Source organism: Podarcis liolepis, assembly GCF_965112155.1.
Source record: "Podarcis liolepis genome assembly, chromosome: 11".
In the NCBI taxonomy this organism is placed as follows: domain Eukaryota; kingdom Metazoa; phylum Chordata; class Lepidosauria; order Squamata; family Lacertidae; genus Podarcis; species Podarcis liolepis.
This window is the reverse complement of record NC_139565.1, coordinates 49,783,431-49,803,626: the sequence shown is the minus strand read 5'-3', so window position 1 is coordinate 49,803,626 and position 20,196 is coordinate 49,783,431. Positions and strand designations below refer to the sequence as shown.

Sequence of the window (20,196 nt, the reverse complement as noted above, 5' to 3'; positions counted from 1 at the left end):
GGTTTGAGTGTTGATTACTAATTCTGAGGGGCAGAACAGAAAGCAGAGTTTGTGACACAAAATGGCACCAAACCAGAACTTTGGCACCAGTTTGCAGTCAATCAGACAAGGTTGGGTTTGTGGGTATACCTATGGTCCCCAGTTTGAGTGCCGGTGACTTACATTGCGGAGGGGGGCACAAAATGCGGGTTTTGTGGCACAAAACTAGCACAAAACTTTGATGCCGCTTTGGAGACCATCAGACAAGATTGGGTTTTTTGGCATTAGCTTGTGACTCCGATTTGCTGTGTAAATTCCTCAGTTTGGGGGGGCGGCGGCATGAAACACAGGGTTCACAGCACAAAACTAGCACTAAACTTTGGCATCAGTTTGGGGGGGCATCTGAAATTTCGGGGTCACGCGTTAGTGGAGCTGCCTTTACAGCGTTGCCTCTTTATGCTGTGGATTCCCTTTTAAGAAAGGGCATCAACAGTTTTCATTTTGATGAGGTTTTAATCTTCCATAAGGAGGTAGTCTTTTTTTAAAGGCTATTATGTTTCTAAAGAAATAGGATTCTGGAGGCTGAATCAATGTTATTGCAAATCTAAGACAGCTGATCTGCTTGCTTGCTTCTTTTCCTCCTCCCTTCGCAGTATTTCCAGTAACAATCTCAAAGGTGGAGCCAGCTTATTCCTATTGCTGCCACCACTTCACCCAGTTGTGCCACTAGGCAGAAAAGCATATCTCAAAGCTCATTTTTCTATGGGTCACCAACTCTTTGTTTGCATGTAGGAGGTCTCAGGAAATACAGGCTTCTAAGTGGCCTCTTAACAGTTCTTAGCAAGAATCTTTTAAAGTTCGGATTTGTTTACTTAGCATTTCCCCCTATTCAGAAAGCCACAAGGGCAGTTCCAGCGATTGAACATTAATCTTGCTTCCTGATCTTTTCTTCTGACAGACTTGCAAATAAAAGGTTCCCATCACTTTCCTTTCTAAACAGGGGATGCCATGTTTATCATTTGTCCTCAGGTAGAGATGCAAAAACAAACATACAGGCATCTTACAGTATCATCCCTTTCGTCATTTCCCCCAATCTCTGGCATGCAAGTCTACCACCGATTTTTTTATTTTAAGGCTCTTGTGTTAACACACATCTCTGTTGGGTACCTTGGTGTGTGAACCTGCCACTCACTTTTCCCTTTAAACACACCTCCTACCTAAAGAGGAGGGGCATCTTTCCCCAGAGATAAACCAGGCAATGTCCTTGAATGTTGTTGAATTAAATTTTAATATGGCACATTCACATATGAGGGTTCTCAAAAGACATGTGTGCAACACTTAGGGGTCATTCAGACTTCCTTCTGTGCCATGTTTCCAGGCACAGGTTTGGGCTTTAAAGCTCCATGTCTGAGGATTTTTATTTTTGGTCCCAGTGCTTTCCCTGGGAAAACCTGCATAAAAACTGGGAAAAACTGTCTGCAGACAAATGTCGGCTCCCTTGGCCTGTAAAGCGAGACGAGCGCCACAACCCCAGAGTCGTCTGCGACTGGACTTAACCATCAGGGCTCCTTTACCTTTACCTTTTTGGGATGCAGGTGGCGCTGTGGTCTAAACCACTGATTCTCTTGGGCTTGCCAATCAGAAGGTCGGCAGTTTGAATCCCCACGACAGGATGAGCTCCCGTTGCTTGGTCCCTGCTCCTGTCAACCTAGCAGTTCGAAAGCATGCCAAAAAGTGCAAGTAGATAAAATAGGTACCGCTCCGGCAGGAAGGTAAGCGACGTTTCCGTGCACTGCTCTGGTTTCTGTGTTCCATTGCACCATAAGCGGCTTAGTCATGCTGGCCACGTGACCCGTAAAAACTGTCTGTGGACAAACGCTGGCTTCCTCGACCTGTAAAGCAAGATGAGCGCTGCAACCCCAGAGTTGTCTGCAACTGGACTTAACTGTCAGGGGTCCTTTACCTTTATCTTTTTACAGCTGAATCGGAGCACATGGAAACCGACTTTTCCATGGATATCTGCTCCAATTCAGCAGTAAAATACAGGTTTTCCCAGGGGAAAGCACCAGAACAACAAGCAAAAACATAAAAACCACTCCGACACAGAGCATTAAATCACAGAGCTGTGCCTGGACAGTGCAATGCAAGAGGGAGTGTGGCTGAGCCCTTCCTTACACACGACAGTAATTCTGATGGCATGATCCCACAAAGGTTGGAAGCAAATAACACCAACACACACACACACACACACACACACACACACACACACACACAACTTTGCAAGTTCCAGTTTCATCTAGGAATGCATGAACATTCTTAACTTTGACCTGCAATGGTGACGTCTATTCAAGCACCTTCAAGAAACTAGCTAGAACCTTCCTCTGTTGCAGTCTCTCCTTTCCCTTTCCCTCCCAAGGGCCTGGAAGGGGAAATCCTCAAATCCCCAAATGAAAAGTAATATTATTTACATCCCCTTCTACATTTGAACCTCCAGGCCAAAGGTTTTCCCCACCCCTGCTTTAGATGCTGCAATCCCCACTTGCAGCTCTCCATTTAATCCATGCCAAGGCATAAAATGTGTAGCTCACAGCTTCATTCTTGCCCAGACAGGACTCCTATGTGACAGTACAACTTATTCAATTTTTTAAAAGGATTTTTATTTATACAGCCAAGAAAGAAGAACAATGCCAGAGGAAATAGTCCTATGTAAACTAACCGCATATAGCTTTAGCACGGAGGACATCCCTTTCATGCCATCAAAGACAACAAAAAATATGAAAGGATCACTCCCAAGATATTTTTCTGCCTGCCTTTTGCACTGTTCGCGCCATGATGCGCTCAGAGGGAAAACCTGCAATGTAGCACATTACTTTCCAAAGTATTTGATCTAAAGGCCCATTTTAAAATTATGTAGATGATGCTTTTTGAAGCACAGCATGTTTAAAATACATTTTTAACAGAGCCCAGTAGGGTTCAAATTGCAGTCAGCTGCAGTGTTTTTGCAGGAAAGCAAAGTGCAGATGTGATAGAACCACACATCAAGTGAAGTGTTATTATATTAACAACAGCTAGATTGCAGAGTAACATTAGTGTTCATTTTGTTTTAATATCTTGTTTCTAAGATCAGGTATTTCCACTAAAATTGATTGGTGTATCCATGTGGCCTAAAAAGAAGGAACAGAATATTTGAAGTCAGCATATTTAGGGAAATATGCCTCTCTGGGTGGATGCATGCTGCCAATGCCTAGATGAAACATGGGACACCCGTACCCAAATCTTGACCCAAATGTCCAAATTTGCGAGGATGTTGGGTCTGCATGCAGCTTCCCTGTGTGGTGAGCCTTTGAGAGCAGCAACTCACCACTTCTAAGCTGGAAGTAGGGAAACTTCCTTCCGCTCCATGGGCCAGATCCTTATCAGGATCGGCCTCATAGGTCAGCTTTGACAGGTGTGCCTGGAAGGGCCGGTCATTGTTTCCGCAGGAATGCTGCTGCAAACCCCCGCCAGAATTAGAAAAGGGCTTTGCATTGGACTCCCCTGTTGAAATGGTGTCCGTGCAGACCCTGGAATCCTGCCGAACTGAGCAGGATTTAACCCCCGCTCATCAGCTGATGATTGGGGGTTGAATCCTGCTGAACTCACCTGTACCTGCTCCACACAGCCAATGCAGGATTTCACTGCATTCTCCTGCTCATCATGAGTGATGTCAGCTGATGGCTGGGTGGGTGTGGTTTGCGGAATATGGTCTTGCGAGTCAAATTAGACCCCATTGGTGGGCCAAGACTGGCCCACAGACCAGCTATTGCCCACCTCTGTTCTCAGTGAAGTACCCTCAGGCCATATACTGGCTCTACCCGTGCAGGCTGGCCAATGAGACGAGTATAAAAGGGGTTCCTGTTTCAGCTGATGTGAAAGACTTATTGAGCAAGAAGTCCCTGTATCCTCTCCAAATGAGGAACCGTCCCACAACAGACAGGCGTGTGTGCAAGACAACAGAAGAGGGAGGAGAAATTACATTGCAAGGTCAAAAGTCCTTGTGCTGGCACCAGGGTTTGTTTATTTACCGTATTGGCCTGAGTATAAGCAGCACTTTGTTTTTCCAAATTCTGATTGTGAAAAGTTAAAGTGCGGCCTATATTCGCAACCTTACGGTATCGCTGCTGAAACAGCTGCCACGGGGGCCATCGGGGGTGTGGGACAATGGCGCCTGTCCTGACCGTGTCACCCAAACCTCCGCCGGCAAAGTGTGGCGGCTCCCCCACCCCAGGAAGCAGCCCAGGAGCGCAGGGCAACAGCATGCAACCCGCCCGTCACTCCCAAGCCTCTGGCTTGGGGAGGTAGTGACGGAAGGCTGTAGTATCAGGAGGTAGGCGCACAGTGTGCTCAGAACCGGCACTGGCTTGCTTGGGGAACAGGGTGCCGGCCGCCCCCAGTTCAGGGCAGTAGAGCCAGGAGGCAGGCCACACCCACAAATAAGCCTTGAATTTTAAAGGTGCAGCTTATTTGTGGGTGCGTCTTATATTCGGGCCAATATGGTATGGTGCAATTTTGCTAAAATCCAGGGGTATCTGAGGAGCTCGTTCCATGGTGCAATTTTGCTAAAATCCAGGGGTGTCTGAGGAGCTCGTTCTTTGCAAATCTTGGTGCAAACTATGCTGTCCCGTAACTCCCAAACTAATGTGCATATCAGGAAGCCACTACCCACTGGATTTCAGGCTCTTCCCAATGTTTTCATGCATTTCTCAAGAGACGGTGCACTTGGTGGAGAGAGAACACATTTTGGAAATGTGTCTTTTGTGAGAAAGTAGTATTTAAATGTGTGTTTATTACAACAACAACATCACGAAGCTTTTCATAAAACTCAGATCAAAAGTAGAATAGCACAGACTTAGAAGCGTAGAGTCGGAAGGGACCACAAGGGTGATCTAGTCCAACCCCCTGCAATGCAAGAATTTTCGGCCCAACATGGGGCTCAAACCCACAACCCTGAGATGAAGAGTCCCATCCTCTATCAGCTGAGCTATCCCAGCTTGGCTTGTAAATGAACAGATGCAAAAACCAACCCAGGATGGAAATAGACTACCAAAAACCCCTACCCAAAAACATAAGTGGTTTATGGGCCACTCCTCACACAAGAAATGACATTTAAACTTTAACCAAGGATATCTAGTTTCTGTTACTAAAAGTAGGAGCATTACATCTCAGCAGGCCCACGTGAACTCCATGTGCAACATTCAAAACACTGACAGGCGAGGAAAATTCGCTCCATAAATTTATATAGGAAAACAAGCTTTTCAAGACTACGAGAACAGCTGCAAGGGAACTTCTAACATCGTGGGTGTAGACATCCTAGCATCAAACGTTTGGCTCAGTTTGCATAATTAGGCAGTTTGGCTGAACCTGTAGTAGCACAGAAAAACCAGAGGAGGAAGAAAGTGACGACCATCTCCATTCTGGGAGACTGTTCACTCATGCTAAGCTATGGTTGGAGGTTGGATGGCGACTAACAGATTGAGGTTGAATCCTGACAAGACAGAAGTACTGTTTCTGGGGGACAGGAGGTGGGCAGGTGTGGAAGACTCCCTGGTCCTGAATGGGGTAACTGTGCCCCTGAAGGACCAGGTGCGCAGCCTGGGAGTCAGTCTGGACTCACAGCTGTCCATGGAGGCGCAGGTCAATTCTGTGTCCAGGGCAGCTGTTTATCAGCTCCATCTGGTACGCAGGCTGAGACCCTACCTGCCCGCGGACTGTCTCGCCAGAGTGGTGCATGCTCTGGTTATCTCTCGCTTGGACTACTGCAATGTGCTCTATGTGGGACTACCTTTGAAGGTGACCCGGAAACTACAATTAATCCAGAATGCGGAAGCTAGACTGGTGACTGGGAGTAGCCGCCGAGACCACATAACACCGGTCTTAAAAGACTTACACAGGCTCCCAATACATTTCCGAGCACAATTCAAAGTGTTGGTGCTGACCTTTAAAGCCAAGGCCTCGGTCCAATATACCTGAAGGAGCGTTTCCACCCCCATCGTTCTGCCCGGACACTGAGGTCCAGCAGCGAGGGCCTTCTGGCGGTTCCCTCACTGCAAGAAGCCAATTTACAGGGAACCAGGCAGAGGGCCTTCTCGGTAGTGGCGCCCGCCCTGTGGAACGCCCTCCTACCAGATGTCAAAGAGAAAAATAACTACCAAACTTTTAGAAGACATCTAAAGGCAGCCCTGTTTAGGGAAGCTTTTAATGTTTAATAGATTATTGTATTTTAGTGTTTTGTTAGAAGCCGCCCAGAGTGGCTGGGGGGACCCAGCCAGATGGGCGGGGTATAAATAACAAATTATTATTATATTATTATTATGGTTTGGCTTAGTGTGATGAACAAACCAGGTCAAGGTCTGGGAGAAATTTCTTTATCTGCTAATTTAACTTATACCTTACCCTCCCATCAAAACAGGTCCCCAAGATAGCTTACAAACTGATAAAACCCAAGGCATGTAATCTTTAAAATGTCAAGATACGAAACATATCGGAAGAGTTCTTCCATATGTTTTTATATATCACATGCCCTGGGACAAGGTCTGGGCCAGGACATTAGCACTTCATTTCAGCTGTCCCCTAGGCAGGAACCTCTACTTAAAGAGTGAAAGGGTTAGGAATTTTAAAAGCTTAGCAACGCAGGAAAAGGTCCAGTATGGCAGTGAAACTGTACACAAATCTCAGCAGAAAATGTCATTTTAACATCCTTCCTTCCTTAACCTATCTGTAGCACTTTGGAACTTCAGTTTTAAAAACACACAAATATCACATTCGCATGAATCATCATGGTTATTTATTATCATTAAACTCACTAGCCAAGGCTAAAGGGGAAGAGACAACTTAAGACAAATATGAGAACGTTATAGATCATTCCGGCTGTCTCAGTCCTGCAATAAAAACTTTTAATGTGTTCCCATCCTTCATCTTTCCAGCCCAGGTTTTATTGGTTTGGATTATTTTTGCGTAGGTTTCAACGCTGTACCAAGCTGTACCTTTTGCCTTTGTAATAAAGAAGCACTTTCCTTTTTAAACTGCAGCAATGAAACTTTGTTGCTACAACAGGCAAATCAGTTCAATAAGCTGGTAGAGTAATAATATCTCTGTTAAACTTCTGTCTGCCTCCAGAGCAAATTTGCTGCTCTGTAAACCTTCCTGGAGTTGAAACCGACTACAACTTGGCTTTAAATTATTGGATCAAACAGCGGAAAGATCCACACCATGATTTAAAGACCACCCAATGCACATTTAAAGCACATCCCCCAAACCCTGGGAACCGTAGTACTGGGAATTGTAGGCCTGTGAGAAAAGCCAAATGCTTAAAATATCCTTTAGATGCCCTCCAGTGTATGTGGCGGCCATGCCCAGAGTCTTCCTCTAAAACTCAGTGCTCCTGAAGGAAGTCTGCACATCCAATGTGCAGATATGTGTCGTTTCATGCTACCTCCTTCCATGGCTAAGAGAGAAATTCCAGGGCAACCTTCACAGGGTCAGTTTCCTTGTTATGACAGGAGACTTGTAGGGCTTCTCAGAGCTGTCTAGTGCCCATTGGGATTGGTGAGGCAGAAGGCAGGTTGCCCAGTAGGCAGAGCCAGAACCAATGGCACTTGGAGCCAACTAAGTCTAGTTTTGTCCCCATCCTCATCCCTGCTGAGTTCTACAAGTTCTCCCTAAGACGAAGGAGGTGCAGCTAGGGGCAATGACAGGTGGACTCAACTACTTTGGGTTTTTACCCTCAACCTCCTCCCTTCTGAGTTCTACAAGGGCAATGCTGAGATTAAGGAGGAGGAAGGTGACAGGCAGTCTCGCCCCCTAGACCAGTTGCAAGCAAGAAGGCAGGCGGGTGGGGAATGACTGAAAGCAGTCGAAGGTTGGTGGAGCATTTCGTCAATCACCTAATGGACCAGCCTCTGTTGAATTACACATGTCCACCAGTCCATTTGAACACCACCAGTCCATTTTTTTTGGAATTGGGGAGGGCTGGAGTTCCTCCTTCCCCATCTTGCTTTCTCTGCCATCAGCAAGATTTTAGCTTTGTAGAAATGACTACGATACGATACGATACGATACGATACGAATCTTTATTGTCATTGTCCCAAACAGAACAATGAAATTGAAAAATCTATATAAGACATTCAGAAACCAACAAGCCTACTATCCCAGCTATCCCAACATGGTTAGCCCCCTAAAAACTCTGATACCCCATTTTTAAATACAATATACACCCATAGAGACTACTTACACTGCGTTTAAAAACCAAAATCGCATTTGGATAGAAACTGTTTCTCAGGTGGGTAGTCCTAGTCTTTATAACCCTGTACATTCTTCCAGAAGGCAGAAGCTGAAAGAGATCATTTCCAGGGTGCGTACTATCCTGCGCTACCTCTGCAGCTTTCTTATGGCACCTGGAAGCATAGATGTGATCCAAGGTGGGAAGAGTGCACCCAATTATTCTCTCCACATCAGTTGAATTTATAGGTGTCATTGTTTCGTCCTTATAAGCGTTCACTTAATTAAGTGTGATCTACTTATAAAATTAGCCCAAAGAAGGAGGACTACCTTGGGCCTTTCCTTTTCCTTTTCCTCATGTTGTATCATTTATTTAATTGTAAGCTTTCAAGGCAGGCCCATGGCGGCATCTTCCTTTAAATAATTGTGTATGGCACATAGCTATTGAAGGCACTTTAAAAAAAACAACGTGTCCTAGGAAATAACATATTATTACGTTGTAAGGAGTGCTCTAGTTTTTCTTTTCACAACGAATGTATAAAGTCATCTGGGAATGCAGAAGCCAAGACCAGTTTTCTGCCTGGAAGGGGATGTTCCAAGAGAGATACCTTGAAGGGCTTCTGAAGTTTGTCCAATTGCTTCCAAACGAGGCAGGATATTAAGGCAAATTTTAACCATAGTTTCATATCCAGGCTTGTTTAGAAGCCATTAACCATAGTTGTGCTGGGCTCACACATAATAGCAAGCTGTGGTTAAGACTTGAATTCCCACTTGTTCTGCCACTTGTGTCTGGGGAGGACCAAAGCAGTAAGAAGAGGTCCAACTGTTCATGCATGATGCTTGTGCATATTCTGACTTACTAAGCAGGTGAACTAATGCCAGTGTACAGTGGTGCCCCGCAAGACGAATGCCTCGCAAGACGGAAAACTCGCTAGACGAAAGAGTTTTCCGCTTTGGAGGTGCTTCGCAAAACAAATTTCCTATGGGCTTGCTTCACAAGACGACAATGTCTTGCGAGTTCCTGCTGGTTTTTTCCCCTCCCCCCCTTTTTCTAAGCCGCTAAGCCACTTATCAGCTGATCCGATCAGTAGATAAGCCGCTAAAAGCCGCTAATAGCGCTAATCCGCTAATCCGTCAATGGGCTTGCTTCGCAAGACGAAAAAACTGCTAGACGAAGAGAATCACAGAACAGATTCTTTTTGTCTTGCGAGGCACCACTGTACCAGAAGATGCAAAGATCACCAGTGTTGAAGCAATGATTCTTCAACAACAACTTTGTTGGACTGGTCATGTTGTGCGGGTGCCTGATTATCATCTTCCAAAGCAGCTACTCTATTCCAAACTTAAAAATGGAAAGTGTAATGCTGGTGGTCAACAGAAGAGGTTCAAAGACTCTCTCAAAGCAAATCCTAAAAAATGTAGTATAAACACCGACAACTGGGAAGCACTGGCCTGTGAGCGCTCCAATTGGAGAACAGCCTTTGCCAAAGGTGTCATGGGTTTTGAAGACACTCAAACTCAGGAAGAAAGGGAGAAACGTGCTAAGAGGAAGGCATGCTTGGCAAACCCTCACCATGATCAACTCCCTCCCAGAAACCTATGTCCCCACCGTGGAAGGATGTGTGGATCCAGAATTGGCCTCCACAGTCACTTACGGACTCACTGCTAAAACCCTGTTTTGGAAGACAATCTTACTCGGCTACAAGTTGATCTCCAAAGAAGAAGACTATGTGTGGACGGTGCTTCAAACTAGCTGGCTATTATTATTATTATTATTATTATTATTATTATTATTATTACAGTGGTACCTCGGGTTAAGTACTTAATTCGTTCTGGAGGTCCGTTCTTAGCCTGAAACTGTTCTTAACCTGAAGCACCACTTTAGCTAATGGGGTCTCCCGCTGCTGCCGAGGCGCCGGAGCACAATTTCTGTTCTCATCCTGAAGCAAAGTTCTTAACCCGAGGTAATATTTCTGGGTTAGCGGAGTCTGTAACCTGAAGCGTATGTAACCTGAAGCTTTTGTAACCCAAGGTACCACTGTATGATGATGATGATGATGATGATGATGATGATGATGATGATGATGAAGAAGATCCAATGGGCATCCGCCACCATGGCATACAGCCCTCAGCTGGATTGGGGTCACTGCTTATTTGTAACTGAACTTATCAAAGGCCAGAACATTAATCCTTACAAAGAATCCTGCTCTTTCTCTCTCACACACCCCTTCTCCAGTAGCTTCCACAATGGCTGCTGCTCTCCATTGCAGAACAGTTTCCAAAACTGTGCAAGACACCCTTTTAGGCAGGGTGTGGGAGTCCTACGCTCCACTAGAGAGCGGTTTTACTGAATAGCCAACAGGATAGGCATTTTGGGGGGAAAATGCAATGAATCAGCGTTATCACAAATGAGCAAATAAAGAGTTCATTCAGGTTTTTGTGTGTGTGTGTTTAACTTAAACAGATTTTTTTTTTGTACAATGTAAAGCAAAACAGAGCCAAAGATTTTGCAACACTGTAAAACTTCCAGAAACCAAATTCCCTCCCTAAAAACAGATGGTTATTATTTAAAAGGGGTGTTAGATTACGCACATACATTGGCTATTTCAGCACCTGCAGGAAACAGACTTCTTGTACCTTTTGCAGCCCTCACTGCTGCAAGGAACGAAAAGGGGGCTTGTTGTTTTTCATGGGGTGTTTTCCCATTAGACATTCCTTTTACTGGGTTCAAGCCACAGTACTGGGTAATCCATATGGTTACTATCAAATGGGAATAACTTTTCTGCATTATTATTATTTTTTAAAATACGCCCATCTTGTTTATACAGTTATGCTATACACTTTGCACTTAGAAATATTTTTAGCCTGATATCTGGATCTATCCTTAAGTCTAATTAATTAACAGAAAGCAACGGTGTGGCAAAGCCCACAAACCAAGAAGACAGCCGCTTCGACTCAAGAAGAGAAAGTATAAAGTAGGAGCAGATCCAGGAGGAGAGGATGGGTGCAAAAGCATGTATGCCCCAATACTAATAATAACAATAATGGATTACTTATACCCCAACCATCCAACTGGGTTGCCCCAGCAATAAAATGGGTGCGTGTAGGATAGATGGCACTGGAACATTCATCATAATTTGCTCACACAAAGCTTGCATGGTGGTTAGATTATGTCTGGTCTTTATTGAGCATTTGTTCTGACTGGTTTGCAGGGAGGTTATATGGCAATGAGTATTCATCCCACATTTATCGCAATTTGCTTGCAGGGTGTTTATACATGTTCCTGCTAATCATTTGTTCATCCCATACTTTTCAGTGTCACTCTCCAAACTGCAAAAAGACATTCTTAAAACATTGATATATATTTTTTACACGTAGGGCAGGAGAACACGTTAATCCACTGGGCAAAACTAAAGTTCTGGTATGCACTTGAATCCCCCCTGTAAAGTACCGAGAGTCCGTACACACCTGCTGTCTGCACACCTCAATAGACTAATGTTTGTGAGGAGTCTATAGGGCAGGATGGGCACCACATAAATCAGGATCTACAAGGAAGTGACTGGGTGATTTGCCGTAGGCTGACAAAGCTTTATGACTCTCAGTTGGTCAATAACAGCAACAATGAAAAGGGGACAGAGAGAGAGAGAGAGAGAGAGAGAGAGAGAGAGAGAGAGAGAGAGAGAGAGCCCTTAATTAGGCTGCTGAATTGTAGCTTCAGAGCCAGGGGTTGGAATTGACCACCAAGTCTCAACTAGGGCCAGGGCCTTTTCAGTACTGCCCCCGACTTGGTGGAACGCTCTGTCACAAGAGACTGGGGCCCTATGGGACTTGACATCTTTCAACAGGGCCTGCAAGACAGAGCTGTTCCACCTGGCCTTTGGTTTGGACTCAGTCTGACCCTTATGTCTTCCCTCCCCTTATGGTTTTGATTTATGGGCTACTTTTTAAATGAAGCTGCTTTTTAAATTGCATTTTAACCTGTATTTAAAATTGGGTCCCCCCATTATGTTTCTATTGTAATTTTACTGGTCTTAGCCGCCCTGAACCTGGCTCTGGCTGGGAAGGGTGGGGTATAAATATTATTATTACGGTATTATTATTATTATTATTATTATTATTATTATTATTATTATTACTAGTTCCCTTATGACTCTATGATTCTATAATGTCAGTCCTGGTTTGATATCTTGATGTTATGATGATAAGACTAACTTACTGGGAAGGGAAGTTGTTGCATCATGACACATTTCCAAAGCGGCAGCCGTAGTTGCTGTAGGTGGCAGTCAATTTGCTAACCAAGCGACGTTCAAAGCAGCATATCCAAAGCCTCACTTACGGGTTCCAGGACTTCTGGCACCAGAGTCTTTCCTTTGTCCTCCTCCTCCTCCTCCTCCTCCGGCTCTTCGTTCTCTTTATTGTCAGTCCAGGGAGCCGCATCTTGAGCAGAGCAAGTGCTGATTAAGTCTGGCAAACTTGTAGATGGGTAACTGAGAAAATCCTCTTCTGCCCCTTCCTGTGAGGAAGAAGGAGGAGAGGGAGAAGAACACTTGCCATTACATCCTTGCACATACAAGCTTAGTACAACAACCCTGCAAAGTTAGTGGTGTATTAGTATTGAATGATATATTGTGGGTCGGTGTAAAGGGAGATTGCGATGGTACATACTGGTGAAGACAACTGTCTTGAGACTCCCAGGAGTGATCTAATCATGCAATCCACACAAGCAATGAATGCAAGAGCACAACACCCTTCAAAAATATTCACTTCCATTTTTGTTTTTATTTTAACATTAGTCATCCAATGGTTTTATTTTATTTTTTTATAAAATTTTTATTTGGTTTTCTGCTTTTATAAAGACAAAACATACACAAAGAAGACAAAAGACAAAGACATGTATAAAATCAGCAAATCCCCATTTCATAACCTTGTTCCTTGACTTCCCCCCACCTCCCCTCGTGCATCCCAGTTTCAAGATTATATCAGCAAGTTGGTGTTTCTCCTCTTAACAATCTTATTCATCTTATTACCTTTTTTATAATAAAAATTGATTTTCATAAGTTGGACTTAAGTTCTCTTCCATCGATTTTCATTTTATCTTAATTAAGAGTCATCTTAACCAAACCTAGAAGTCTTAAGAGTTTATAAGAGTCTCTTCTTCCCTCCCTCCCATCCCCGGTTTTTGTCCCTTCCCAATAAAAATCCAAATTCGAGATTCTCAGCCTGGGTTCCTCACGTCCGAGGCTTTCAAATCTCTTTCAGTCCCTCTTCGCCTGTCCTGTTGGTAATCCTTTATGTCAGTCGTCGAGTCTGGGAAAAGTTCTTTCACTATTGTTACTTTGTTTCCAACAGTTTTAGCTCAATTATAACTCGTCTTAGTCCAGAGGGATCTTAAATGGCAATTTCTCACTTTAAACCGCCCGTTTGGCAGCTTTGACAGCTGTCAAACTCCGCAGCTCTTACACAGGCACAAAGCAGGACGTTCCCGAGCCCGGGAGGGGGGGTTGTTTAAAACAAAAGGAAGGTTTCCAAAACTCCGCTCTCCAGCCCAAAATTTCCTTTAGTTAAATCTTGGAAGTTAATGTTCTTTTTCACTCACCCCGCCAAGGGTAGGCTCTCCAGCTTAGCTCTTGTGTCGTTGCTTAGATCGTCTGCAAGGGGGGGGGGGGTGCGGACTTCCTTTTAGCACACCCCCGGTCGTCTCCAATTTAAGGTAAATTTTTTAAAGTCCCAATCCGTCTTACTCACGGGTGATTCTTTCAATCCAAATTTTCAAGGAAGGAAGTCAGCGCTCTCTGGTCATGGCTCGCGGCTTCGCTCTACCAAGGTAGCGATCGACTCTCAGTGCCACGCCACCCCCGTACATCTAATGGTTTTATTACCTCCCTGGTTTCCTGCTTCTTTAATGGGGTGTGTGTGTGTGTGTGTGTGTGTGTGTGTGTGTGTAGCACTTGGAAGCTCTTTTGGTATTAAGCAGGATATAAATGTATGAAATACATAAATTTCAAAACTTAATTTGTGTAGCTTTCGCTAAAGTTGGTTACAGCATGGCGCTGATAACACCAAGGTTGCAGGTTCGATCCTCGTATGGGGCAGCTGCATATTCCCGCATTGCAGGGGGTTGGACTAGATGACCCTCAGGGTCCCTTCCAGCTCTACAATTCTATGACCCTCATAGCCTTTCTTGTCTTGTCTTACTGTAGGCTTGTAGAACTCACTGCTTTCAGTTGTGCATACTCTCAGGAAATCATGCTGAGGACTGTGGGCTTCATCCATTATCCTCAAACCATGGATAATTAGAGTACTACTCCACTCTGAGAATTGTAGCTGTGTGAGAGGGATAGCTACTCTCACACCTTTAGCAAACTACAGTTCCCCTGATTCTTTGGGGGAAGCCATGACTGCTTAAAGCGGTATGATACAGCGTTAAATGCATATGGTGCAGACGTGGCCCTAGTGAACCAAGGAGCTGAATCAGGTTGGATTTCTTGGTCGGAAACAGACAATAGTTTTGAAAAGAGCTGAAATCAATGTGACGTGCCTGTGGTCTACATTTCTCTTGTTCCATTTTGCATGTTGCTTTAAGAAAAGGGGGGGGGGAGACGAGGTCATAATGTGTTCATTGGAATAATTCCCACTAACATGTTCATAAGCTGATGACGGCAGCATCAAATGGCAAGTCACATGCGTGGAGCAGCCATTACTATCCAACACGATAGACCAGCCTTCCGCAACCTGGGGCTTTCTAGATGTTTTGGACCAATTCCCATCAGCTCCAGGCAGCATGGCCAATGATGGCAGCTGTATTCCAAAATGTATGGAGGACAGCAAGCAGGTCAGAGGAAGCTGCCACAGAAAGAACTTTCCCTCCATCACAATGCTTGCTTTTCAGCCAATTCCCATTCACCCATTCAGTTGCATCGAATGTTGACTAGTCAAGTGAAGTGTGTGCGTGCCTGAAGCAGCCCTTCACATCTCTCCTGAAAATGAACACAGCACAACCTGTGGTTCACCTGAAGCAGATTCTGGCACGGTTTTCTCCTAGGAGAATTCATGTCAGTCGTAGAGATTCTGGTGTGGCGTGACTGGAGAAAGGACTTCGGGAAGGTGTGGGCCAAAACCCAGCTCTTGAAACGCAGCCCAACTCAAAGGCAAACACATCAACCTACATTCTGAATGGTTCTACTGACAAGGTGAGGGATACACTGCGAAGCTGCTGCCAAACTGGCTGATGCTAAATAACTCCAGCTGAAATGTTGCAGAAGTCATCGTAAGCTAACGACTCTTGAGTCTTGTCAGTGGACTTGGCGGGTGTGTCTTTTGCTCATGGTACAGGGTTTTAAATTTTGGACATGGGCTGCAAGAGGCAATGTTGTAATTCATGGTCATATTCTAGCCAAGGAATGTGTGATCTGGGCAAGGAGGGTGGCCTGGGAAAAATTGGATGGAGAAGGCCAGACAAAGAGGTCTCAAGGGCCGCACTCGAGGTTTCTCATACGTACTCCGGCATGTAGTGGAAGCATGAGAGAAGGTGGTAACCGGGTTAATAAACAATCCCTATAAAACTTTGTTAAATGGCATGTGATAGCCAGAAAAAATATTTGCAAAATTTTGGAAAAGTAATAGAAACACAAATAGAAAGATTTTGGAACTATTAGAAATATCTACACTGACAACACTTTTGAGAAATATAGATTAACAATGAGGTAAGTGTGAGAAGGTGGGATTTAATGTCACAATATGTATATTACACTAATTTACCAGGAATAAAATTTATGGTGAATGAGTATATGATGCTATTCAATGACCTACTGAAGATATGAGAAACTGGGCTTTTAATAGGTCAAAATGAATTCATTTGTCTTCCCTTAATGTTCTATGTATTGATGGAAACTATTAGATGCATATTTTGCACTTTAACCATTACAGTGTTTCGTGCTGTAGAATAACATGGGGTGACCATGGTTTGAACACATATTCTCTGCCTCCAAAACAAACGTCTCAGGAAGCAGAAAATGTGTTCCACGGCCACTTTGAACATGTATAACACCCCCATATAGCTCAACCAGCAGCCATTGTGGGACCTCTTCTCCATTAATTTAATAAAACAAACTAATCTAATTGCTATTGTCCATTGTTGCAATGGCAAATTCCCCAAGGTTATTGATTCACTGAGTAAAGATGTACCTTCTTTCATCAGTCCTGAATTTTCCCACCCATTTTTCAAAAGCCATCTAAGCTAGTGGCTACAGTCACGTATTGCAGGAGTAGATCTTCTGTGCATACCTAAACATACTGAATCCATTTAATTGACTATTACCTACCCTGCTTGCAACTACCAGGTACACAAGGCCTTCGGCCGACCGAAGAAGAGCGACAGCATCTTGATGGGAGAGGCCAACCAAAGAGTGGCCATTGATCATGAGCAGTTCATCGCCAACTTTCAGTCTACCATCTCTAAGGAAAGAGGAAAAGGACAACAAAGACTTTTCAGTTTCAAGGGGAATGTTTCTAGGTTCTGAAGCATCAAGAAAGTTAGTATTCTGTAGGCAAACATTATATTCTGATGCTACTGCTCAAGGAACAACAGGAGGTACCACATCATTTGGGCAAAAGTGTTGTGTGTTTTTTAATAATAATAAAAAAAAATGGGTCGCCACACAAACCTCTTGCCCAGTCAAAGAAAGCAAGAATAAATGTCGGTGCTTCCTTTCCCCCATACTCCTACTTTCAGTGGGGAAGTTTCAAGTTGAATATAGGAGGCACCGCCTGCATTTTGTTAATAATGAATATTCAAGTCACTCCACATTTACTTAACACCTTCTCTGGAGCGTTTCGGAGCACTTTATAGACACTAACGATATCACTGGTAAGTAGGTCAGCTTTAATATTAAATTTTCCGTGGAGCAGTTAACTCGCTCACTTGTTGTGCAGTAGTTAGCTCGGCACGCGCCCTTTCCTGTAGTACAACTGCCCAGCACCAAATCTCTCTCCCCAGGTAGGAACAGGTAGGAACACTGGCAGACTTCTGCCAGCCTCTTTTTCAAGAGATGGACTAGTACCCTGCCAAGGCTTATGTGTAGTGTACCTGACCTACTTTCTCACTGTGGCGAGGGAATCCTATAACATGCTACAACAGTAAGGTTGGCAGACAAAAGCTCAGAAACAAAGAACAACCTAAAGCAGGAATGGGGAACCGGTGGCTGTCCAGATGGTGTTGGACTCCAACTCCCATCCGCCCCAGACAGCATGATCAGTGGTTAGGGGTGGAGAATGAAGGTACCCTTCGTGAAAATGAGGTGTACATGTACAGTTTATGCTGGGCCAAAAAAAACCTCCAAGGATCCTTTTCTTCCACCTGCATAAGAAATGCCATCTCATAAAGGATGACGGGATCTAATTATATGGCTGTTTACATTCCCAGGTTCAGGAACCTACCACAGATTTCTGAAACACATGCGAGTTGCACACATCTTACTACCCTGGTGGCTTCCAGATTTCCAAATAAGCCTCGTTCGAATTGCTTCAGTCTCCGAGATCTCTGATTTTCCTGGTGGTGGAACTGGAACAGCAAGAAACTCAAGGGTGCTCCAGGCAATTTATTTACTAACATCAGGCACACCACGGGTAGGAGGATGCCCTCAAGAGGGTGATGGCAAAGGGAGTTGTTGGGGTTGTTGCTTCAGGGGCAGGGCACAATCTTACAGGGGCTTATTCTATCAAGCCTCATATAAAGATTTTTGGTTGGTTGCAACTTCTGCTTCTGCTATAGAAACTAAAAACCCTGATATGAGACTTGAAAGAATCTAGACAGAGCAGGGGGCTAGATGGGTATCCTAGAAAAGCTCCAGTGGGGCCTCTGGAAGTTGCCTTCAGTGTGAGGAAGGCTTGAGAAATGTTTTTAGTGGTGAGATTTGGTGGGAGTGGCTGCGTGGGGAAACAACTCTTGCAACATCATCAATTTATTATTTTACTTTTTCTCGTTTGTTTTGGATTTGAATTTTAAGTTGCTTTGAGGGGCCAATCCTTGCTGAAAAGTGCGGAATATTTTTTTTAAAAAAACTAATTTGGCAGCCACTTTCATTTACTTAAACCTTTGTGTTACACCCAAACGATGGGATAGTCAGATGACGTGACAACAGAACAAATTGTACCTGTGAGCAGAGCCTCCTTCTTCCACCCGTGCGATAATGATGGCGTGAGGAGAACGTTTCGATCCTCGGCCTCCGGTGATCTGGATTCCCAGCCCATCTGTTCCCTTCATCATGGTCATCTTCCATATCCGGCAACCTTCTCGCTGGGAGAGGAATTTTTAGAGAGTTCTTGCATTTTTATTTAGGAGAAGACACTTTCCAGCTGCATCCTAAAATTTCTCACTCTGGCTGAGAGATCTAGCAGACCAGATCAGCATGTACAAACTGGGCTTTTGTCTCGTTGGGAAGGGAAAGGCAAGAGACCTCAGACAGAGACTTTTTGCTTCTCCTTTGCCAGCAAAGGAAACCTGGGTGCTTGAGATATTACAGGTCATAGTTAAAGCATATTGTTTTGGCAGTTTTTGCACTCAGTTTTTGCACATGCCCATCTCCTAAATATCAAAATGCAACCATGTTATGTCCCATTTTACAGTGATCATCATGGACGCGCATATATTCAAGTTAATATTCAGCTGTAAGTATTTTGTATTAACTGAAGTAAGAACAGTGGTACCTTGGTTTGCAACCGCTTTGGATTACAACCACGTCAAAACCCGGAAGTGCGTGTCCCTTTTTTTGGATTACAACCAATTTTTTTTTTGGAGGCCTCATTGGTGAAAGCGTGCCTTGGGTTACAACCTGTTTTGGTTTACAACCGGACCTCCGGAATGGATTATGGTTGTAAACCAAAGTACCACTGTACAGGCAACTCCCAATTTACGTGTCCCTAATCGATGTGCGACCACGCCAAACCCAGAAGTGACTTTAAAAATGGTAATAAGGGCCCTAAAAGAGAGAAGGCAATTTATAAGATATTGACAGGTGGGGCTTACCAACTCATCAAGGGATATTACAGCTCCCTCGCTGAATTTTCAACTTGCGGGGGCGGGGGGGGGAGTATGTCTCAAGACGTCTGGAAGAACTTTCTTTTGGTAAGAGTTGTTCAATACTGGTATGGATTCAAATTAGATTCAGACTAAATATCAGAAAGAACTTTCTGACAGTAAGAGCTGTTGGACAGTGGAACAGACTCCCTCAGGAGGTTGTGGACTCTCCTTCCCTGGAGGGAAGAATTTGGGGGGCCATCTGTCATAGATGCTTTAGCTGAGAATCCTGCATTGCAGAGGGTTTGATTAGATGACCCTCAGGACCCCTTCCAATGCTACAATTCTATGATTCTAAGATTGCTTAGTATGCAGGCAATATTACTCCTAATTGCTCACTTAAGAGGCGATACCATGAACTACTTTGAGCATATCTGGGTACCTACGTTTATGTCCTGACTTTCTCTGCCCCTTTGGGCTCCTGCACCCCAAGATCCCAGGCTAACCGGCCTGATATCTACTGGAACAAAGCATGCACACTTCGATTCCAGGTATCAAATATTTCTTTGCTCTTGCGCTGCACAAAAGTACAGAAACGGTGATGGCAATTTATCTGGAGGCAAGGTGTACTGGGTAGAAAATCCAGCTCGGTTTTCAGATGCGAGCTGACACCTGGGGTTACAAGGGCGACTCCCCCCCCCCCCCGTACTTGGCAGAGACTTTGCTGCAAAAGGTGAAGAGCTTGTGGTAAGAGTGAGATGGTTGTCTTTTGGCACGTCTTCCTTGTCAGCAGCACTCAGCAGACAGGACAGTAGGCTCCAAGCACTTAAGACAGGCATCGTTTAAAGTGAAAGTGAGGAGCATTTGCCATAATTGAACATAACAGTTTGCAGAAGAAGAAGATGTTATTCTAGGTTCTTTCGTTCTTTCTTTCTTTCAAAAAAAGG

At 44.4% G+C, this 20,196-nt stretch overlaps 1 protein-coding gene across 9 annotated transcripts in view; it reads right to left on the bottom strand.

Annotated features, from left to right (window-relative positions):
* Positions 1 to 20,196, bottom strand: part of PDZD2 (PDZ domain containing 2) — a 241,109-nt gene that overhangs the window by 52,002 nt on the left and 168,911 nt on the right. For all 9 annotated transcript variants that reach the window (XM_083465639.1, XM_083465642.1, XM_083465643.1 and 6 more), the window contains 3 exons: positions 18,387 to 18,529; positions 16,557 to 16,689; positions 12,572 to 12,748 (listed from right to left, as the gene is read on the bottom strand). In XM_083465639.1, the coding sequence (XP_083321765.1) occupies positions 12,572 to 12,748; positions 16,557 to 16,689; positions 18,387 to 18,529 (453 nt within the window). The remainder of the gene's footprint in view (positions 1 to 12,571; positions 12,749 to 16,556; positions 16,690 to 18,386; positions 18,530 to 20,196) is intronic.